The sequence below is a fragment of the Grus americana genome, chromosome 2 (assembly GCF_028858705.1).
Source record: "Grus americana isolate bGruAme1 chromosome 2, bGruAme1.mat, whole genome shotgun sequence".
Taxonomy (NCBI): domain Eukaryota; kingdom Metazoa; phylum Chordata; class Aves; order Gruiformes; family Gruidae; genus Grus; species Grus americana.
This window is the reverse complement of record NC_072853.1, coordinates 144,038,126-144,062,934: the sequence shown is the minus strand read 5'-3', so window position 1 is coordinate 144,062,934 and position 24,809 is coordinate 144,038,126. Positions and strand designations below refer to the sequence as shown.

Below are 24,809 nucleotides of genomic sequence, written 5' to 3'. Positions count from 1 at the left end.
TCTGTAGGCATGGACTGAGTGTTCTGTATTTTAACAGCAGTTAAACCCTGTAGTATCATCTCCTATGTATAAGTACATATATAGATTTGAATTTAAAAAGTTGCTATCTCATATTTCCTTCAAGAACGTTGCATGAAATTTCTGTTTTCCTAAAATACAAAAAAAAAAAAAAGAACAAGACCCAGTTTTCTTAAAACAAACCCTCAATCTCTAAGACTTCATAGTTCACACAAGTTATGATCACATAACTGACTCAAATAAGACCAGAGCTTTTTAATTTCTAAGAAACCTCTTCAAAAATATTTATACATTTTCAATGCTCCGTGCATAAAGGATTTGTAATTTTTTAGCATAAATGAAGGGATTGAAAGACCAAAAGCAATGACAATATATTGAGTTCAGCGCTTCACATGTGCTGTTCTACTATAATAGGTAATACTCAGTACCTTAAATTTATGTATCATTTACATTTGAAATGTAAAGGATTTTCTCTTTTTCCAGTGTAAATCTTTATCTGTGTGCTGTATTAGAGCACTGTTGCTTGCACAGCTGTAGTTAAGGATGTATAAACATTTCTGTTATAGACATCATATTCCCAAGGGTTTGTAATTCAGCTATAAAACTGAACACATGGACAGACTGATTCATTCTAGAAATTTTCTTTCTTTATTATCATGTTTCAAAAAGCAGCAATCTCTAATCTTAAAAAAAAAAAAAATCCTTTTTAACTTCCTGATTTAATTTGTTGAAGACTGGTGATGACACAAAAATGTCCCATTTGAAATAGAATTGTTTTAAGGGTAGTTGGGATAAACATGACACCTAAGAGCTGGAGAAAAACATACAGCCTTTTGGTTTTGAATATGTATTGGTTTTGTTACAGAGTTTCTTCCTCTGGACATCTTAGTACCTTTGAAAGATACTCCTTAAAGAACAATGTTTATGGTCTTGGAAGGATTTAGGTGTGTGCTTAAGCTTCTCTGAGGTGAAGTTCTGTTACTGCACTTTATAAAGGGGCCATTGAGATACAAAGAAATTAAGGAATTTGTCACACAGAAACTGCCATAGAAACTGTAAAACAGTGCATGAACTGTACAACAGACCATGACATTGAACTCTGTGCTCCCAAACTGGAAGAGAACACCTTTGGTTTTCTGAACACAATGAAGCTTTCACCATCTACTGTTCCATCTTTCAGGCACAGTCTCGCCCTTTACCTTGTCCGTATATATGTTTTGAGGTCCTGCCTTGGAAGAGTGAGAATATGGGTTTAGAAGTCTTCAAAGAGGCTTACCTCAAAACATACATTATAATTCAATTTATGTAAGGAGAGATTACTAGAAGGAAGAATAACACTCTTCCAACATCTACAGAGCCAGCTTCATGTCTGTAAGGCAGAAGGAACAGAGGCAAAATACTTCAACCCCAAACCCCCCAAAAAGCCACAGATGGTAGACTGGGGGCAAAATAATTGCACCTGACTGACTACACCAGCTTCCAAGAGATGGAGATTTTAAAGGCAGAGCCAGACAATGGAACAATGATGGACACAAGCCAGTGGCTCTTTAATTCCCAGTCTAACTGGAAATTAGCTGAAAGTGTGGAATGTAACAGCAATGACAAAGTGAAACCCAGCAGGCTCATTATAGAAGAAGTCAGATCCCTAAAATTCTTAAAATAGGATTGGTCAATATTAGAGGCTACTTTTGGGAAGTGCTTGAGGGAAATAATGTAACTGTCACTTATAGTTAATTAAGTTCTTTGGAGACTTTAACACGGAATTTCTTCACTGGTTGTCAAACTACTTAAAGATTATAAAGAGAATATTTACTAAATAAGGTGATATTTATAAATTTAGTAGAAATGCTTATAAATTTAGGAAACAAAACTTGCATTGACATTTGTTTCTATGTAGTATGAAGCTTTACCTACATTGCATGACCTGACATATTGTGGAATGCAATTATAAAACACTGGTCTAAAAAAGAATTAAGATGTGGTAATCTGATCTTCCTATAGAGTTCATAATGAATTATAGTTTCACTTTTTTCCCTGAACTTTTCTGTTCAATTATGTCTACACAATAAAAAGCAAGAACAGCTCTGCCTTCAGAATGCAATGCAACCTCTTTCAATTTGCAAAAGCTTCTCCACAATAATAAACCCTTACAGAAGAATAACAAAAGAGAACTAATTATCCTTGTGTATATTAGGTAGGATATAAAAAGCTTTTTCAGATCCTTGTGTCATAATGGGTTGCATTGTGAGAAATTGGGTTGGAAATAAAAGGTGCAGTTGCAAACAAATTCTGCTCTGCATAAATAGGACTACTACTTCATAATTCCCCAACATGGCAGTATTTATTCTATAAATAACACTTTATTCTCACAGCTAGTCCCACTGCTGGGGATTTCTTCCTTTAACAAGATGGCCTCTGTACTTGAGACCTCCCTTCCTGAGGCCAGAGTGTTTAAAAGTTGCATTCCAGGACAGACTGGCCTATTTTGGGACCGTTATTCAGTGAAAACTTCCTGAAGAAAGCAAAGTGAGTGAATAGAGATGAGTCCATGTATTTTGAGTCTCTGTTTCATTTCAAGCATGTCACAGACTATGGAACTGTTTAGAGCAGAGACTCAGGAAGGGGTTTTGGTTTGGGGTTCTGTTGTCTGTTTTTAAGAAAATCTTTGCCTTAGTGGGGTTTTGACTAAAGACAAAACTCTTTTCTAATTGTCACTTTTATCCCCTCCACCTCCTGTCCCTTCACCAGCATTGTTCATTGCAATGTAATCTGTAGTGCCACTGAAAGAATATTCAAGCTTTCAAGCACAGTAGGAACAAAAAGCTTTAATGTTGTCACTAAAACCTTTCTGATGGATAAAACTAAGCAATAAGGATTTAAAACTATACCTGTGCAAAAAAAAGATGGATTATCGGTGTACAACCGTGTGCAGTTTGAGTACAGGGAGGTCGCACCAGAGCCATCCCCTCGCTTGCATTTGAGGAGCGATAAGGAATCATGCTGGGGGGAGCAAGGATGGAAACTGGACACAAAATGAAAAGATTTAGAATCATAGAATCATAGAATGGTTTGGGTTGGAAGGGACTTTAAGGATCATCTAGTTCCAACCCCCCTGCCATGGGCAGGGACACCCTCCACTAGACCAGGTTGCCCAAAGCCCCATCCAACCTGGTCTTGAACACTTCCAGGGAGAGGGCATCCACAGCTTCTCTGGGCAACCTGTTCCAGTGCCTCCCCACCCTCATAGTGAAGAATTTCTTCCTAATATCTCATCTAAATCTACCTTCTTTTAGTTTAAAGAAGTATTTAGAAGTATTTGTGATTTAGAGGCATGTAAACCTGCCTCTGTCTCCTGATGATTTGCAGTGATACTGCTGTACTGAAAAGTACATTTCTAGTTTCCCATCTTGTTTCAAATTTCCCGCAAATACCCCTTTATCTGTTGTTACCTTTTACCTGAGGGACCTCAGGAATCACATCGTGACGAAACCTGGGTTAACCTGTGACACAAACACCAAGTCACTCACCAGAGAGCAAATTTATTACACTATCTTTATAAAAACAAAACAACTTGTGCAGTACGGGATGGGGGGGGGGGTGGGGGGAGCAGCTTGACCCCTCCCGCGCAGTAGCTGTGGGCCGTGAACACGCGCCCCGGAGGGTGGGGCGGGGGGAGGGCGAGCGCGGCGGCGCGTGGGCGTCCGCGGCGGTACGTCAGCGCTGCGTGCGCTAGGGGGAGCGCTCGAGCTGCCGGAGCGGGGCTGGGTGTTTGGCGGGAGGCGGGCAGGGGCCCGGGGCTTGTGCTGCACGGGCTTTCGTCGCGCTGCTCTTTTTGTTCATTTCGCTACTTAACGGGGTTTATTAAATTAATTTGAGGGTGGTGGAAGCGGCTTGTTTACACTTTCAGTGCCTTTTTTTTGTGTGTCTGCTACTGTACATTGCACCCACTTGGTACCGCGTTACACGTTTCTGGCACCGCGAAGGGGCTCAGCTGTGCGAGTGGGAAAGGCAAAGTTCTGAGCCCGGCTCAGGAGCCATCGGTGCTGAGCGGAGATGCACTGCAGGTTTTGTCAGCTTTGTGGTAATTAATTATATGATGCTGATTGAAGGCAATGACCAAGATCTCTGGAGTTTCTCTATTTATCCTTTTGCCAAGATGAAGAAATCTTTACAGTTTATGTTTGACTGTTTCCTTAAAATTGGAACAATTGTAAATTGCTCAAATGTTGCAACTTCTAAAAATATTCCTAACAGACTTCCTTGTTAGAATGTTTATCCCGACGTTCACTTTCTTTTTGCTTTACTCTAAATTCCCTCTCTTTTATATTGTTAAGCTTTATGTATTGTGTTACATCGTGGCCCAGATAAAATATTAATAAACCTAAAGAGGACCACAAAAGCCTTTGTCCTTTTTTTCAGAGTACTAATAACTCTATGTCGTCTCATTAGTAAAATTACATTGTTACCCTCCTGTACCTTTCCCATCGGTGACAGCTGTGAAAATACAGCCCCACCGTACATGGATGTTCTTTGTTGTCTTCTGCAACATCTAATTCAGTTTCTGGCATTGGACTAGAGTTTGGCATTATTATCTCCGAATCTATCCATATTTTCAGTTATTTTTGCCCTGGAAATAATTGTTTGTAGTTCTCTCTCCTCTATCTTGTTTGTAGATTTTCTGCCCACATATCTCACTTCTCTTAGCCTCTTCGTACAAATTTTTTGTCTTCTATGGTGTTTTCAACATTGAGTTTCATCTAAGAATTGATTCAGTATGCAGTGTATCCCTTAGTCCAGTTCATTAATAAAGATGTTAAATAAAACTGTGACTAACGCTAATCCCTCTGGCACACAGCTGGACACTTCCCTTCCAACTCAGTACATTGCCACTCATCATTACCCTTTGCTTATGGTCTGTCAGCCAGGTTTCAGTCTACGCAATAGTGTATCACATCCCAGCTCTTCGGAGTTTGTCCACAGAGCAAGATTATTTAGAGAAATCGCATCAAACATTGTCTTTTGTCACTCTTTTCCACCAATAATTAAGTCCACTTTTAAAAATAATCAATTTATCTGATGTCTTGTTCATTAATCTTTTCTTCTTTTGATTGCCATTTTGTCTCAGTTTTTTCCTAAAACTAATAGACTATGCTGTCTATGTTTTACTTCTCTTGTCTATATTTTGCTTCTATATTGTGTGTTGACATCCAGCAAATATTTGTCAAGATTCTCGTCCTTATTTGAAAACCAGAAAGAAAGTATGTGCATTTTAATTTTTTTTAAGTCTAGTACAATACTTGAGAATACAGAGCAAAATTAGCTGATGTTACAGTAACTTATCTATAGTAATAAGCCTGTAAAGAGAAATGAGGAAAGAGAACTAACTCTTCTTGTGTAGATTTCCTGGAAAGACTTTTAAAAGGTGCCTTACATTTGTTCTCTATCCTCACTAATTCCTTAAGAATTCCTTAAGATATTGAGACGTATATCAGATAGACATGTTTATTTGGTGTTTCCAGGTATGCTTTTTTTTTCTTTCCCCCAAAGTATGTTCTTCATTAACCTTTTTGAGTACTTACTGATCAACTCTTTTCAGATGTTTCCAGTTGTTCTTTTTCCTTATGCATTTCTACATGCCAGCGTTTTATTAATTTCTCAGAATTATGTTTTTGGTAGTCTGTTACTCATATGTTGCCGTAGTGTCTGTGTTCATTTCTTGGTTTGAAGTCTAATACTTTCTGATCAGAGGCACCAGGCATCATTATATCCTCACATTCCTAATTCTGCTCTCTTGCTGGAGTTCTGTACTGTTGGCTTCTCTGCTGAAATCTTTCTTCTCCAGATAATGACATTGCTGACAAAATGGACTCTCTGAGATGTGTTTTAAAAATATTTGTCTGAGGAATTGAAGACATACTGTGAAGGCAGTAATATAAGTGAAGTAGACCTTACTGCTGGGTCTCTCATTATTTGTGTGTAGCCATTAAAGGCAAGATTTTTCCAAAATGAGAGCCAAAATGATAGGCACCTTAAGAACTGGGCTGACATTCAGAAGTGCTTAGTGCTAAGCTACTGCTGTTGGCTTAAGTGGCTTGATATTTTCCACTGCTTTTTGTCATGTGTTACGGGTAATTTTTCTTTAACTCAACAGTTCCTTTGATTCTCATCTTAGGGTCTCAGAAATGTATATAATTTTGGGAGATGGTGCAGACAGGTAATAAGTGTAATAATATGACTAATTCTACTGAGTTTTGTCACCTCTGCAGCTAGTTTAAGCCAATCTCAAAACCCATGCTGTTTGGCTCTGTTGCCAGACAAAGACTTACAGACAGCAGTTAAGGCTTCTGCAGTGGTACAAACATCACAAAGTATCTTTACCTTAGGCAAGTACTTATTTTACTGAATTTTATGATGATTTGATGTGAGTTTTCAGTGTAATTTTGATCACCGCCTTTTCTGCAGTAAGATGGCCATCGTAGGTATTCAGATGTTGCCATTCCTGAGAATCTCCTGTGACCGTCTCCCAGAATTCATTCCAATTTTGTCAAGAAAATCTTAATTGCTTCCTTTCCTGCGTTTCTGGCTGTGATGCTTCATGTATCTGCCTTCAGGTTTCTGACTTCTTTCCTGCCATATAGGACAGAGAAACAAGAATTTTTGCTTTTTCATGCAGTTGTTTTGCAATAGTGATGCAGAAACACATGGCATTGTAGGAGACTAGTGAAAACAATGATTTGTTTCAAAACGTGAAGTTATTTGCTAGCCAAACAGTTTTTGTAATTCAATTTAGTGATTTCTTTAAATAACCTAGCTCAGAAAATGTGAAGCTATTGTTTGAGAATTTGTGAAAGATGCTGGCTGCAGGCAGATCATCATGCACATATGCTCATTGCCTGCTTGACCTGAGTGTCAAAATGGGAAGGTAGGAGACAATAATCCTTGCTGATGCATTAAAATGGAGAGGTTAGATTATATATCTTCAGCAATAGACTGCGAGTAACAAGCGTCCGCACAGGGCTGGTGCACCTGTCGTTGCTGGAGGGCAAAGAGGCAAGTGGTTCCAAAGGGAGCTGACCTTTTTCTTTTAGGCATTGAGTCAATCCCATATCCTAAGGCACACATTCTGCATTAAAATTATAACTCCTCTGGTATTATGCTGAACAACAGACACTGGTGAGAATCTATGGGAAAAAAACCCCATAAAATGATGGTGATGGTAGTCTGTGTATTGTTTTTAATTAAGGCTTTATAGAACATATATTCTGTGATTCTGAAAGACATCACTAAAACAGTTAAGTTCCTTCCTGATTAAGATAAATTTAACTGAAGTTTTAAATACAATTTTGAAATGTTGTTTGTCTGAATTAGCTGGATACCAAAATATAAATGACAATATTTATCATTAAATGTGATTCACAAAAAACCTGCATCCTTTTAAATAATGTAAAGTATACTACAGTGTATATCCACTGTCTGCCACCTCAGCTGAATTTATATCCGTAAGATCTGATTTACAAATAGACAACTTTCTGTTAAATTATTCACATCTCATAATAATTGATCTTACAGAGTTGATCTTATGCTGGAGCATATTTGATCATAAATTCAATGAAAGCAGCCACCATCTTTGTGATGTTTGTCCAGCTAAATCCTTCAGTGAATAAAATAATAAAGATGCCAGCTGTGTTTGTTTTATGATTGCTGCTGCAATAGGAGACTGAAAATACAAATGAATAAAACCTCTAATTTTTTGTGTTGGATTTATGAACTCAGAATCTTACTGCAAAGAATTTAAATAGAAAAAATAAAATTTTTACTTCTGTCACATTCTCATAAATATATTGTTTGGGTTTTTTTGTTACTATTGTTTAGGAATCCAGAATAATTTTAAAATATTACTATTGTTTGGACCCAAACTTACAAAATCCAAGGAAATCTAGTGAAAATAGATGACATTTATGCTTTTCTCTCTGACACCATTGCGAGTTAAGAATGGACCATCATTTTTGCATTGCCTTCTTTGGTTAGATTCTGTAGCAATCTTAATGGTCTGTTTACTACTGTGTAGTGTTAGTGTGCCTCAAACTAATTTCACCACCCTGACATAAAAAATCACACTCCATATTATTATTTGCCTTCCTTCAGCATTATGACTTTTGTAGAATAGTGTCATATTCTTTTTATTTCTTTCATATTTGATCCTTAAAATGCCCTTGAGTCAAGCTTTATCCTGCAACCACGAGGGCATGAATCTTTCCTGAGATGTTGACAGATAGTCTTTGGTGAATATCATTTTTCTGTCAGATACAACCTACGTCTATACTGCTGGCTAAAGCAGAGCCAGGGACTGTCTTCTGGCCCCGAGGCCATGTGGCAGACCGTAGCTACAGCTGTACTGAGTAACACTTGGGCATGCATCTCCTGTGCACTTTGTGTGGTCCCATTGCAGCTGCAGGTGCAATTATTCCTTTTGGGGTGTTCAGTATTAGTTTTTTAATCCAAAATTTCCAAAATAGCATAAGATCAATGCTGCAGACCATGAGAATTGTATTTTCTGGCATAAGATTGAAGGTAATATATTGCACACCCTGCTTGTAGGAGGCTGGTACATGCTGCCTTTTGGCAATGGTCCCTGGCATGGATTGTTCCCTGAACTGTGTCTAGGAGTGGGTTTGGAGAACACTGGTTGGCATGGGCCAAAATAATCCAGGGGGCAATGTGGACACTCGGTAGTTGGGTAGTCAGGCTCTCTCCCTAGCCCTTCTTAATTTGGTGATACAGACTTCAACAGAGAGATTCTTACTGTTCCCTGCCCCATGCACACTTGAGCATATTCCCAGTGAAGTTTCTCCTCTCACTGTCATGCTAGCATTCTTTGTCACCTAGGCCTGAAGCCTTAGGGATGTTTTTGATCTTTCCTTTTGTATCTCATGCATCTAGACAGACTGCTATATACATTTTACAATTATTTTTTCTTTCCAGCTTTTCCAAGAACCATTTTTTCCTTCCCCAACCAACTCTGTCACTCAGATCTTGATTATTGTAATAAACTTCTCATGTCCCCTCCTGACCAACACCCTTCTTCAGATCATATAAAAAGCAACCAGTAAATTCAGGGGGGGTTTGTGGGTTGTTTAGCTCCCCTCCTAACACTCGCTGTTTCACTCCATCATTTTTGACCTCCTTCTTATCCCTTTCAAATTCTCCATAATTATGCCTGTTCCTCTCTTCCTTCACAAGGCTCTGTATTTGCTGCTGTTACTTATTCTTATGTCAGTGATCTCTTACTCACATCTAGACATTCTCCTGTCCCCTAGATACTTCAGGCAGACTCACATCTGCTGTCTCCCTTTCTGGGAATCAGCTTGTGCCCAGATAGTGCATTTACCAGTTGTTTGCGGTCCTTTTCTCCAGGCTTCTTGTTGTCAGTTTGGAAGCTGCTAGGACTAGTCCTTGTCTGCCTCAAATGCCTGCTTTTACAGAAGCTTAATATCCTTAGGACCTGAAAAATGGGACCCAGATGTTTCTTTACCTGCCCATCCTGCTTCGGTGGTAGTGAACGTGACCAGATGTGTCACAGAGCTCCATGGATTCCACGATTCCACATGTACAAAATCTTTTGAAAATCCACCTGCTTATTTTGGGTTATTAGAAGTGGCCTGAGCTCTACTGGCAGTCAATTTTTAGTGATAGTTGGCTCTTTGGGAAATCTGACCTTTAATGGTCACTATTATGCATAACAATCTTGATTTTAGTTCTTAAATGGCCTATGCTGATTTATGTTTAAATAGCAGTAACTCCCTGCTTAGCTGTCTCTTTCATGCTACATTGACAGGTTAGGATTTGCAAAAATAGTTCATGATTGAGACCTTCCCTACTGCAAGCCAATTTCTGAGTGTCAGATAGCACTGCATCCTCACACATATGTGAATACAAGCACTTAAAATCCACATATTTCAGTAGTTGATAGCTAGAATATATGGAATTTGTGGTTTGGTCATTCATCTGCAACCTGTTTATAGCATAAAAGGCATAAACTATTGTGTTAACTCCAAGCAACTTTTTAAAAAGACACTTCAATACAGGTACGTATGGATAGGTAGTGTTTCACTTTTTAAAAAAAACCCTCAATTCGAAATCACGTTACTTTTTCCCCAAATTGCATACTAGAGAGAGATCACTGTTTTCTCCTTCTGCAATGGTCTCTGTGCCTAAGAAACCCTTGAATACTTACCCTTGGTTTTATCCCTGTTTAAGTTCAAAGTCAAATTCAGATTTCTTTTAACAGATTGGCACAAGCATATTTGTCTCTTAACAAGTATTACTGCTGTTGGTATCAGGCACTGGATTTTCAGTCTGCCAGCTTCTCCCTACTGGAAGATGACCTAACGTTCCCTTTAGAAAATATCTATCATCTCCACTATTGTAAAGAGAAAGAGTGGTGTGCTAAATCAGGAGAGTGAATCTGGAGAACTACAGTGCTGGTGTGAATGTGGCTTCCCGTCCTGTGATCTCTTCTAATGTCACCTGAACCAAGTACCTCAGGGTCAGGGAGTAGTTCTGTAGTCTGTCTAAATATATAGGTATAATAATACATAATAAAGTATTTTTGATGGCATAGCTTTGACTATATTGCCTATATGCTGTCATTATAACCATCTTGGTCTCCTCCTCTCAATGTCGACTAGCTCTGCATCATTTCCCTTCCACATCTTAGCATAGGACCATAGTTGCAAAAAGACCAGGATGCCTACTTGTATGTAATTGTTTAGTCTCATTGGGTTCAGCCAGGCAACTCATATACATAAAGTTAAATACATGCATATGCCTGGGGTCTGTCTTCCTGAGCTTTCTAGGCTTGGGGCATTCTCTCTGCCTCCAAATCTCTATCCACCTTTAATGAGCTGTATAAATAAATACAAAGTACTCCTGTTCGTTCCATATCCATAAAAATGTATTTTATTAGCTGAGAGGTATACAATAATAGAAAAGATCGGACCCATCCGATGTTTTAGGGAGCTGTGGGAGGACAGGACAAGTAGCTGTTTCCATGTGGTTGATGGATCTGAGACCCCAGCAAGACAGATTTGTAGGTTAACTGTGATAAATGATCTTTGGCTTCACTGACTAAAGCGAGGTCACCCTTCTTGGGGCACTGGCTGCATGCTGCAACCTTGCAGCAAATTCTTGTTTAAAAGTACTGTGCAAACAGACCAGTTCTTATTTACATTAGAATGAAATTAAGACTTCTCAAACCCGAGATGATAAAATATCGGACAAGAAGGCAGAGATTGATAAGGCAGTGCTAACGTTTATTTACTAGAACTTAGTTCTGGGTTGGGTTTTTTTCTTTAGTTTGCAAAAGGCGATAGATCCAAAACAAGCATCTGTTTTTCCCTTCTGTAGTCATTTAATAAGGGACAACAGGGGAAACTTTATTTACTGCCCTAGTGGCTGCACCCACTGACAAATTTTAAATTCAGAGTTTGGTTGTTTTTTCTTCGGAGTATTTTTTTGTTTGGATTTTTTTGGAGAGAAACAATCCGGGTTGTCAAGGGTGGGAGGAGGAAAAGCAGAAAGCTTTGACTGTGTTGTGTGCCAAAGGGTTATTTCAGCTATTTCTATGGGGGTTTTTTTTTTGGGGGGTGGTGGTGGTTTATTCCCTCCTTTTTTTTTTTGGCTTATGTCCAGCCAGTGAGGAAATAAATATGTGAAGAAAGAATGCTATGGAATGTTAACTCCACTGCCGTATTTTCTTCCTTTTATCATGCCCCAAGATTCAGTGAAGTTGATATAAATTCACCATGCCTTCTTTTAAAAAGCATAACAGAAAGGCATTCTTCCTTTAAGAGTCAGACTGTAAAAGGTGATTTTCTTTCACTCAGTTTGGTTTAAGCCTGTAAAAAGCATTAAGTGAAAAATCTGATATATTTGTTAGGGCATTTATTGCATTACTAACTTATATTTTCAGTTCTCAGTGAAAGGTTTATAGAGAACATAAACCTTGAAGAGTTTTTGTTCAGGATTAAAGATATATTTTCTCCATTTTCTGGTGAAATAATAGCTCATAAAATGATTGGGGTGTTAGTAATTATTTTTAGCTCTATTTATTTTCCAAGGCTATTCAGTTCAACTTGCTGAGATGCACGAAGAAGGCCTTTAAAAACACTGTCCTCCATCAGAAGATTCATGCCCTTTAAAGAATTTCAAAATAATCAAAAGCTTCTGATTAGATGTTGCCACCATGTTGATGTTCTTCATTAATTACACTTACAGCAAGCAAAGATCTTCCAGTAAACTATAAATCTAGCATATTCAGTATTAGTCTGCTGTGGTGTAAGTAATACACTGTCTTCCATAATTAATATTTTTAATACTGGGCTAATTGAGATGCTGAAAGAATTAAAATAGTTTATTGGTGGTGGCATATAAAATAAAAAAGAAGCAATTGCTGAATTCTTTCTGGGGCAAAATGATAAGGCATTTTCTGAATAAAATTTCTTAGGAAATACTTTTTTCTGGGAAATACCTGTATCTGAGAGAAACTGCTGAAAACTGAGTGAAATAATGTGAAATACTTCAGATATTCTTCTTTTAGTTTAAAGAATTAGTTGTCATTTTAAACAGTAGCAGAACACTGTACCCAGCAGTCATGTTGCCTGGAATATCACAACCTCAGAATTCCTAGGAATTGAGGAAGTTACGTTATCATATCACAGAAAGCCACATTCTCAATAGATTAGAGTGTGTTATCACTGGACATATATTGTATGTTTGCTGTTTAAATAAGCTTATTTTCCTTCTCTTTAATGTCTGCCATGCAGACTCCATAGTTCTTGCTTCATTTGACACTCCAGCATACATTATCCTGGCAAGAAGATACCTAGCATCGAATGTAAACCTCGTTCTGTATCACAATGGTATAGAACAAGTGGGGGAAATATGTGCAATATTGTCAATGAACAGTATTGGCTATGTCCATGCTCTGAGCTCTCCTTAGTTGGCACTGGGTTTCTTTGGAAGGTTTCATAGCCTAGCATATTTATTCTGAGGCATCAGAGCAAGAGCTAGCCCAGGTGCATGTCAGGCTATAGAGGGACTGTTAAGTCTGTAGTATATTGACTGATTCTCTTTAACATTTAAAGCTCAAATCAGCCAAATTCAATTTTTAAAGGTGTGTTCTGTAAGGGTGTTAATGTTCTGCTTCCTATATGAAGCAACCCTTTCAAGCTGGATATCACAAGCAGCGTTGTGTTGTGGAAATACAGAAATCCATCTGAAATGGGCACTAAAACTCAGCAAATCTAGTGCTGAAAGTGTCAGGGAGAAATAGACTCATATCTAAGTTTTTGTCTTGAGTTACATTCAGTGATGACACATACAAATGATTTTATGATTTAGTCATGACTGAACTTAATGGCCATTATCAAATGGGAATTGTCGTGAGAGGTTGGATCACTTCATTGTCTAGCTTAGGTGTGACCAAACTGAGTCTCTGAAGCCTCACGTGACTCATGAGCAGTTTAAGTAAGTGTCTTAATTCTCCATTCTGAGGAGTTCAGGAGCTGCAAATATAATTAGTTTACGTACTGGGTCAGTAGATTCATTTAAAAATTTACCAAGTGTATAAAAATTACATACTTAGAGGTAAATCTATATTAATTAAAATAGAAAAAACGCAAACCCTAGTTGCCTGTATCATTAGAACGTTCATTTGTTACATTCACTTTTTTTCATGAAATGCTATTCCTGTTGGCTGCTTTCCAGCTAATGGCATCTGTGCAACTGTCAAGTGAGAATTAGTTTGGATGGGTCAGGCTTATTATTACCTTCTGGAATGCACTGAATGAACTTACCTCCACAGCTTTCCAAATGGGGCTCTGGCCTCTTTTACATCTATGTTAACAGCAATACCAAAGAATCAAACACTGATACTTTTATCTCTGTTCCATATCAGTGAATACTTATCACTTGGTTGTCATGGCTTTTATTCTAATAATAAACATTTTTACCACCTTTTCAGTGCTTGAACAGATAAGATTGCTGATGCTGTGATATGGTAATATAATTAAAAGGGATCAAACTAATTTCTAAATTTCCAAAGAGATCATTTCATACACCCTTACGGGAATCGTGAAGGCCTGAAGACTGTGGAGTGCAGTGTCGTGCAGGAGCACAGAGCAAGGACAGATGCTGGGAGCAGTATAGCTACCTGAGTGCGGGACTTGCCTCAGCCTAGCTCATCTAAGAAGCCTCAGCGGGATGTTGCACTAATGTGGCAATCTTACTTCTAGTGGGGTACTGAGCTAGAAGACTACAATTAAACCGGTGGCCTAAGGAGCCTGGAGACCATACATTCAGGCCCTGCACGTACAGAGAGCTCAGTGTTTCTGAATCTAAACTGCTGCCAGCACCTCAATTTGGGAAAAGCAGGAGGGGTGTCAGGTGTTTGGAGACATGCCTCTCCTAAAGAACGTGCACAACCCAGCACAACGTTAGGAGTGCTGTTGGCAGCCCCATGCAGGTGTGGGGGACAGTCCCAACACTGAAATGTGGTTCCTGTGGCGGTGACTGTAATGTTTACTGTATAGTTTGGCTTGAAGTACCTCCACACTGTGCTGTGGAGCAAATTCTGTATTTTGTGATTGATCAGCAACAAATAAAACCCTGCTTCAGTAAGCCTTCAAAAGCTTTTGTCTCTCTTTGTTCATCAGTCTTAGTCCTTAGTACCCTCTGTGTAAAACACTGAGAAAAATGATAACGTCTTTACTCCGTTAGATTCTCGTCTTGAGGTGCCGCTTTATGCCTTCATCTGTATCAAAAGCTAAAAGCATCGCATCAAAACTTGCGTTCACTTGTTGAGGTGGTTTCATGATGGCTAAATAATCTCTGCAACAGCTCCGTGGAGGCACACCAGACGTGTTAGGGAAGCAGCTCTGGCACGCTGGAGCTGGCACATCAGATCTTTGAAGACAGTAGGTGTTCTCAGCATGGCTGTAACAACAGAAAAGGCTGTTGATAGTTAGTAAAAAGGAAATGTTACTTAAGGTAGGCCCTGCTCCGATTTGTGTGCCGCGTAGCTGCTGCTAGTAGGGTTGTGTGCGTATTCAGAGGTGCAAAAGTATCAAGGCACGTTAAGGGCATGTCTGTACCAGCTGGTTGGAAGATAATGCGTTTGCAAAGAAATCATTAACTGTAATATACAGTATTGGCACGGTTTTGTGTCAGAACTCAGGAGAGGCCTAAAGCCTGGGACATGGCGGGGAAGACTGGCAGCCTCGAGCAGACTTGGGTGAAAATGGGGGATATGGCCCTTGTGACAGTGCGATGGTAGTGAGACACCACAGAGACTGTACAGGGACCTTGTTGGTGATGGGACCATGGGGTCCTCTGCGAAACGAGCTACAAGGGTTACCATATGGCCTGTCTGATTTGCACCAAGATCTGAATTTTTTTGTTTATTCTCTTCTTGCCATTAAACTTTAAACTCTGCTAAATGGTGTGATTGTTTGGGTTCGCTGTGGCTTTGTCTTTCAGCACTTCAGGTTGCAAGGGATTACTTAAAATAAAGAAGCACAGAGATGAGCTTTCCAAAGGGAATTAGGTACCTCACTCCTCTAGGCCATGGTGCAAACACCAGGCGAGAAATGAATTAATGATATGCTGTGAGAGTTGTATCTTCACATGGAAAATATGCGCAATAAATGATTTTCGCTTTGGGAATTATTTACCTCGTGCTGTTAGCAATATATAGACAGCATATTATCTCCATTTGTTTTAATGCCCATTTGTCTTAATTATTAATGTGAATTTGAGCTGCCTTCTTCATTGCATTTAAAAGCAAATCACCCCAAGTTCAGAAGTTCACTGCACATGCCCAAAACTTTTTTTTTCTCAAGAGCTTAAACCAAACTTCAGTGATCTTAGTCATGTTCTGCTTGACCAAATACTGACCTTCCTCTGCAGTAGAAAGACATTTAAGCCTGTTTTCTGAAATTAAATCAAATTCTTGTAATCCAATGAGATTTACAACTGCTCAAGTCTAGTCAGATTCATATATGTTTAAACTGAGACAGGTTCATACGGTGTCTGTTTTTCTTGAGCTAAGGCCGTATATCGCGTTTGGGATTAAGTTGAAAATCAATGTGTTTCACAAATGTCGTCAGAGTGGGTGTGCAAAAATATTCCCAATATTTCTCAAAACAATATCTACATATTATTTAGTACTCATTGCCAAAAGTTTCTCTGTGTTCTGCTGTACACCACATTTTCTGAAAGTATGTATGCTGTCATGGCTAGCAACTATTCCTCAGTGATTAGTGTGACAGTAAGCGAAGCGTGAATATTGAGACTTGCCATATCATGCATGCCAAGTTCCTATATGGCCCAACTGCTGTGAGACAAAACATGCTATTATGTTTTAGACACAAAGCCATATTGTATGAAATTCCATCCTGTCACATACTGAAGGAGGTGTATTTAAAAATCAAATCTTTTTTTTTTCTTTAGTTCTTTTTGTTAACTTTTCTGTATTAGATACTTAACTACTGAACCCCATCAGAAAATTCAGCCTTTGTCCCTATTGAGGAATCGTGTTTCAAACTTACATCAGACAAATTGTTGGTGTTTTAAGGAGGAGATTTTAAAGAGACTATTGGCAAATAAAAAAAAAGAAGGAAACAAACCCAAATGTTCCGACGTTCCAAACCGCTGAGGTTATGCACTAAATGGGTTTCTCCAGACAATTCTGATGTAGTAGATGTAATTCAAATACATGATCATACAGTGCATTTTTCATAAGTAAAAGAATAGCTTGTCTTTAAACAAAGCAGCAAAATTAGTCATGCATTCCACTAAGGCATTGGCTTTAAGACTAATCACCTTAGGAGCCCACATGCATACGCCTTTTGCAGTGTCCACTGATTTCCAGAAGTGACCTTTGCAGAAGACATGGGGTTTGGAGAAGAATTTTTTCATTGCTGTGCAAAGCTCTGTAAACAAAGCTGGAACTTTGATATAGAACTTTAAAGATACAGCTGAGCCTAGCTAAAAGTGATGATTTGATCCATGAGTTACTTGGATGATCTTCTTCGGCCTGTATTACACAGGAGGTGAGATTTGATCGTTATGATCCCTTCTGAGTTTAAAATCTATAAATGCTTGGGATCATAATACTACTAATGTATCAACCGGAATCTTCAAAGCACTGTAGAAATGACTAACACACACACACGCACACCCCAGCACTACTTGGAGTATTATCAGGGCAGGTAAATGTAATAATTATAGCAGATTGAACTGTTTTTGCAGACTGTGCAATGAATTTAGCCTTTATTTATTAATTATAAAACTGGTCCTAATTTTGACTGATTTATTCACAATTATTTCATTAGTTGATGTGATTATGTTGCAGCCCTAGATATTTTTGTTGGATTTATATTTTATTAATGTATAATCTGCCGATTATTTGATACTTATCTTTGGCTTCTTGATTGATCTCAGTAAACAGGTATCTTTTTTGTTTCTAAACTGGGAAGGTGACTTTGGCTTCCTAAACTATTTCTACTCAAAATATTTTCAATTTGTATTAGTTAATCTGATTTTCTTGCTAAAAAAAAGCCTGAGCAGTATGCCAGGTATGTTGGTGACCAGTAATACAGTCCAAATGTCAGCACTACTCTGTTCAAGAGCACGGAGGAACTAGGGTGTCATCATCCATAATTTCACCTGCAATTCAGAATTCATTAATGTTTGAATGTTCTTTTCTTTTGCTTTGCCTTACTTAATTAGCGTCTTCACTATAGCTATGGATCAGCTAAGGAATGGTACAATTCTTATATTGGAGGGTAATATTTCACTACTTAAGCAAGCTCATTTTTCTGACTTAACAGTAGCTTTCACTCAAGACAGAACAAGTTTACTATGGGTCCTAAAAAGGATGCAGCTGCCTCTGTGGGGAAAAAAATATGTTGGTGAAAGATTTGCCAGGACCTCTGAACAAATTATTGGTGCAGGTGGGATTAGGACACAAGACAGGCCTCACAGACTCAATGTAATCACCAGTCCATCGAAATTTTGGATGTGTAGGAGAATTAAAACCAATTCTCCCTGAATGTTTACCCTGCCTTTTCCTTTTCTTTGTTAAGTGTAGCCTTTTTTCCTGGTATTTTGTTGTGATCTGTAATGAACTTTCCTGTAGTTTTCACAAAAGTTTAATGAAACAATTTCTACAATCTGGTAGTTTAAGGAGTTAATCCTAATTTATAATCTAATTTATAGACAATGACTGTTTCATTCAAGATGCCTTTATTTTGTCATGAACTGAAAATGAAAACAGAAAAAATGATGCCCATCAGCAACACTGGAGTTCAGCATCTGTTTAACCTGTAATAGCAATTCCAAATCCTAATCCTGGGAATTCTGTAAGACTATGGCTGATGAGAAATAGTGTCCTAAAGTGGTCAGCACTTCTGGGCAATTCATCCCTGGGTAATTTCTGGACAAATATCTTGCCAGTTCTCAAGAAAAGATCAGATAGGCACAGTATTCAAAAATTCCTATCTAGCGTACAGTTGCTAGAAATTAAAAAGACAGCCAGTGGCATATTTTTTGAATCATTACAAATACCATCATGCCATACATATGCCAGCACATAATTTAGTAGAGATGCTTTTGACTTTTTTTTTTTCTTCACACTGAGTGTAGTATGGGCATGGGCAAAGAGTTGAGTCTATGACATTTGTGACTTGAAGTTCTCGCTGTAGTAACAATTTTTTTTCATTTCCTGTTTTCAGTGTTGTCTGTTCTTTGTTGCAGAGATATTTTTCACCTGTGCGTACACTGATCTGTACAAATTATGCTATGTCAGCCCAATAAAAGAGTAACTCTAATCCATCTTCCTTGAATAGCATTCCAGACAGTCAGCTTGAGCTGAACAAAAATGAACATTTGCATGAAACATGCTGTAGGATTATTGATTTTGGAGGATAACATCATCTTTTTTCAAATACTGCGGTATTTTGGACTGCAGTCTACTCTGTGTTTTGGGAAACCAGTGCATTGAAAAATAGGAGACCTTTTATACACTTTGGCATTTTTACCTGACAAGAAATCTTTACTGAGCAAAGGCATGGTTGAATTTACAGTGTTACCTTCTAATAATAGCAATATGATGTCAACAAGATTCAGCACCTCTTTTCCAACTGCATATTACAATAACTTTAGTGGCTTTGGAAATTTAAGAGGCAGCTTTATGTTACTAGACCCAAGCCGCATCTCACTGATTACCATTTTACTCTCTTCCCTCCAAATCTATTATTTTTAGTTTGTATTTTCTTATAATATTCCCAAGCATATAGCTCTCAGTAAAATAATGAGTTTTCTCAGACTTCCTTAGGTAGTTTAGAAAAGATAATTCACTTTTACAATTTAATGTTTGCAATGCATTAACACCTAATGAAGAGTCAGCCCCCTGCCGTGTGAATATATGAAAAAATAAGAAGTCAGTACTTTGCGAAAGACAAATGTCTTTATGAAACATGATGCATATGTTGCATGTTAAGCATCATTGGATTTTAAAATTTGATACTTCACAGAGTTGTATGAATACTGCTGTTATTTTAAGCTTGTATTTCATGGGTTTAGATAGTAATGACCATTTGTTTCCAGCGCTGTGCATTTTCAGTCTGTGAGTATGCTCAATAAAATCTAAATGGAAGAATCAAAACAGTTGCTTTCAAGATGCTGTTGCTGATGATCCTTTAGCGTACTAAGCAGGGCATATGTGATATGGTGTATTATATGCTCAATATTTGTAACAAATGTATAAATTTAGAGCTATCAATCCAGAAATAATTGACTCCCTAACCTGAAGAATATCTTTCCTGGTGGTGCTCCCAAACAGACTTTGTCTTTATCCTGGCTAGCAAGACTTGGTGTTTCAGCTGTGCTGACTGCAGATGGAATTAGTAAACAGAATAATGAGATTGTTTTTCAGAGAAACCTTCTTGTTTGTGTTTCAGGCTCAGCTATGTGAATCACGCAGAAGATCTAGCCTCCAAACTACTCCAGTGTTTCCCAAAGAACAGATTGTCAGCACAGGCAGCCCTGAGCCATGAGTATTTCAGTGATCTGCCCCCACGGCTATGGGAGTTAACTGATAGTGAGTATAACCACCTCCGAATTGATTAAAAACAAAGGTGCTAGTTCATACAGATGTGTGTGTGTGTGCTAACCCTCACATGCAGACAGCTTCATGTACATACACAGCCACACACAAAATACGTGAGCAATTGTGTAGCTTGAAATAACATAGTTAGCTTGACACACGAAAAAAATGGATTTTTTTTTTTTTGCTATCTCTGCTCTGCAGTCTGCAGCCAGCTATCTTTGTATTTGATTATGTGTGCAGCCAAGAGAATTATCTGAATTGTCATAAAGCAAAAGGAAAAATACAATTTACATATTTAGTGCTTTTCACTTTATAACATACAGTACTTCTTAACTAGCTGCAGCATACAGGATAAAAATCCAGCCGTGTTTGATTCACAGAATCTCTGTCTGTTATAACAGTAACCTTTAAGAAAGGACTCGGCATTCGGAAGTCTGAAAAACACAAAGTAGACAATCAATTAATTTGCTGAATTAGACTGTGGAAGAAGAGGATGGTAGATGATATTATTAACTAAGAATACTTTCAGTATTTACATACATATTTTTATTTCTTTTACTAAACAAAATGCATTCTAGTTGTCTTGGCAAAAATGTTCATATCATCACGTACGCTGTCAATTATCTCTTTAATAGTTGTAAATCATTTATATCATACGTGTCCATGTCTTTTCCAGTGTAAAAGCACACTACTATTTATTCTGGGGAAAAATATTATCATGCATGATACTTTTGATTCAGAGAATGTTCTGTTATTAAAAATAGGTTTCACAGACGAATAACAATCAGCATTTTGCTTTAACTCAATGTGGTTAAGAGAAGCATGCTTGCATTAGAACAGTGTATGTTATTTTCTGCTTTCAAACATACATACATTAGCAAAAGATCTAAACCCAGTACTCTGAGGCAAAAAGATCAGAGATGCAGCAGTGGTACACGTGTGTGTAACTGTGGCTGATTTAAAAGATTGCTTGTAAAAACTGAGCTCCCTTTCTGAATATTAATCCACGATAGATTCTGTTTACATCCATGTCGGTATGAAAACTTTTGTCTTCCAAAAGTTCATCTTTTGCATCCTCAGTAGCTGCAGTAGTCACATTTTGAGCTGCTTCTGTGGCCTGGCTGTCCAAGTACCCTACTCCCAACTCTGCTCTGAAGAGCACTCTCCCATTTGTAGAATATGAACATTAAAATCAAACTAACACCATTAACTTTTGTCCATCACCAGCTCTGTAATAGACCGTGTCCTTGCTCTGCAAAAAGATTCCCAGTTTCCTCCTCTGCCATGCTAACCCACCACTCAGTTTGCTGACTGCGGTACTTTATAAGCTGAAAATTCAAAGGATGCAGCGTAAATTAGGCTGCTGCTGAAAGTCTGCCTTTGCTGAAACTGATGCAAAGAGATTCATTTCTTCAGGACTAATGAAACATCAAGAATGCCAGTTCATTTATCCTTTTTCCACTAAATGGAAAACAAAAATCACTCTGCAGTGGTGACATCTCAATCCTTCTGACTGTGTGATTTAGTCTAGCCAGGATTTTGAATTCTGAATTCTGCAGTAGTACTTTTCTGTTAATATGGACTTATTACCCACTTGCCACTTAGTTTATCAGTCAGTGGTTAAATCCAGTTCTATCAGTGAAGTAAATGCCTACACATTATCACTCTGCAGCAGGCTGCCAACAGAGACAGTCTTGTCCTAGTCATTAACAAGCACAATGTATGCAGAACACCAGAGGGGAATTAAAACCACAAAAAATACCTCAGGGTGGTATTTTTAATATGAGAATTTAATTTGTAATTTCACAGATTAAGAATTTTGGCTGCATTAATCCTTTTATCAGCTCACAGCAGGTTATTTGCAGAAGCATAACCATAAGGCGATATTCATTGGCAGAAACACGTCTTTGCATAACGTTAAACATCAGGAGCAGTGAAACCTTTTGAAGGGGGGAGAATAAAGATGAAAAATCATTATATTTTAAAGCAAGGTTCTTCTAAATGCCTACAGTAAAATTTTGAGTTACAGAAAGACTATTTCTGTGTCTAGTAGATAATCATTATGAAGCATAAATCCAGATGCAAGAAAGGACAATCCCAGTATCAAATACTACAATCATTTCTATTTAGTATGACTTGGATATACTTGTAAACATATTTACAAAACAAAGAAGTCATATATTTTGGAGAGTTGAGAAAATGTTTACTGTGTAGTGAAATTACCAGTTTTTGTGATTCTAGTCCTCTGTGTTAATATTTTACATTGGGAAACACTTGCTATTGATAATTAATTAAATGTAGGTATAAACACATTGAGTCTTTATGCACAACAGAAATGTGTGTACACACAAAATCTACTGCTTCCTAATCAAGACACCACTGCGATTTTGCAAATCTCTGTAGTACATTGTATTCATCACGGAATGTATTTTGTCTAATTTGGTCCTAATGCTGAATTGCAAATTTGGGGATTTAGCACTAATAACCAAGGAAAAACTCACAGATGAGGAGAAAGAGAGGGATGAAAAAAATCAGTCAAATGATTTTCCATCAGAAAATATTGTTTCTTTGGAATCACAGTATTTCACAAAAGTGTGGTGAAAAAGTAAAAAAAGAAGTGTTTACCTTTCTCTTCTCATTTTGACTTTAGTACTGAGTATTTATATTCTATGTAATATTTTACAGGATAAAATTTTGATCTTGTGTTTTATTTTAAAAAAGTGTGCAAAATGAGTTTATGTGAAAAACAAAATTTTGATTTTTTTTATTTGGTTTGGTTTCAAGTCAAGGCATCATTTCAGTCAGTTGGGTTGGAAGTTCAGTTTCCAGATAAGCTCTGTCTAACATCTAGCCACTTTCAGGTTTTAAAAATAGTACATTAAAAAGGTAAGAGTTGTACAGTTCTGCTAAACACATCTTGTCTGGGAGTCCCATACAATTTTTGAAGCAACATAGTCTTCATTCATCTCAGACCTGAGCAGTAATCTATCAATTAAGTCCTTTTACTAAATATGTGTACTTGTTATTTTCTATTAAAAAAAGAAAATCAGTCCTCCCCCTTTCCTGCTTTCATATTTGAGAGCTCATACTGATTTACGTGCATAGAATATATGCCATTCGTAACGTACATTACCAAGGATAGCAGAATAACAAACGTGAGTTGAGATCTCAAAATACAATAGCCAAATCTTTTAAAGACATAAAGATGAAAGAGTAGCTCCAAAAACTTAAAGCTTGCTAGTTGTTAGTGCAAAAACAAAGAAAACCATTACAGACCTGATCAGGTCTTTAAACAGTCTATTAACATTTCCTCATGCAATCATGCAGTGGCAGCTCTCTGAGGATATTTTTATATGGAGATTTGTTCTCAGAAGGTATTAAAACTCAGGGATTTTTCCCCACCAGTTTGAGGCATCCTAAGTAAAAATGAGTTTTCATATCATCAATGTGTGAGTCCTTACCCATTTGAAGTTTGATCCCTGTGTTTAATATCATCGTGTCAACTAATAATTAGTTGCTTGGTGTTGCATGGAAATCGTTAAGGTTTGTCTAGCTCATGCAGAAGGGCGTGGCTTTATATAAAAGCTTTTGAGTTGGGATATTTTTAACAAGCCTAGTTGTCTTTAACAGTTAAGAAAATGAAGTCAAACAAAATAGCTTAGTTCTACTGGCATCAAGATTCTGAAGATGTAATAGGTGATGGCAAATTATTGAAAAACCTTGCAGCATTTTTTCACATTCTTGTTTATTTCTAAATGCTCTCAGAACAGACATTTTAAAATGGAAAATATTAATTATACAGCAGTGTACAGGACAAGTAAACACACAACCTGGCAACACGTTTTTTTAGAAGATACATGCAGCTAAGAATGTTTACATCATACAGTTTCCATCATAATACATGCAGCTTCTTTCCATAAATTCCAGAATTTTTACAGTGCTTACTTGCATAAATAGGCGGTATATGTAAAAGCTGTATATATTTACTCAGTGTTGTGTTTGTCATATATATTACCTAATTATTTTTAAATTACTTCTTTTGTGGGTAAAAAAAAATCAAAGTTTCTGAACTGACACTCTTTCTTGCAGTGTCTTCTATTTTTACTGTACCGAATGTAAGATTACAGCCAGAGACTGGAGAAAGCATGAGAGTCTTTGGAAAAAACAGTAGTTATGGCAAAGGTGTATCAAACAGCAAACATTGAAGAATACCTATGTTCACAACTGATAATGCAGGTAAGACATGATTATTGGAAGGTATATCTTTGAAAATACTCTTACCTTTAGTTCTCTTTAGAGAAACAAAATATAAAATTCAACTGCACATTTCTTAAATTACTCCTGTTCAGGCAGATAATCTGTTTTTTCAGTATATATGGTCAATATGAGGAGTTCCTGGCCTTGTGGGCAGGATCAGTGTCACTGCCAGGTTGAAAATATTGCAGAAGTTGGTGCCAGCAGATTAAACTCTAGGTTGCCTTTAGTTTGGACTGTTATTTTTTTCCCCTGATAAGATAACGGAGAGAAAAAATACTTCTTGCCCGTTCTGTTGTTAAACTTTGGGGCAAGGACAAGAAATGATTCATTTAGTAGGTTTGGTAGCCTTGATAGCAGATGGCTG

General features: G+C 37.6%; 1 protein-coding gene across 6 annotated transcripts in view; it reads left to right on the top strand.

Annotated features, from left to right (window-relative positions):
• CDK14 (cyclin dependent kinase 14) overlaps positions 1 to 24,809 on the top strand; it is a 322,044-nt gene that overhangs the window by 230,456 nt on the left and 66,779 nt on the right. For all 6 annotated transcript variants that reach the window (XM_054815554.1, XM_054815552.1, XM_054815558.1 and 3 more), the window contains 2 exons: positions 20,040 to 20,179; positions 24,278 to 24,424. In XM_054815554.1, the coding sequence (XP_054671529.1) occupies positions 20,040 to 20,179; positions 24,278 to 24,393 (256 nt within the window). In that variant the 3' untranslated portion in view covers positions 24,394 to 24,424. The remainder of the gene's footprint in view (positions 1 to 20,039; positions 20,180 to 24,277; positions 24,425 to 24,809) is intronic.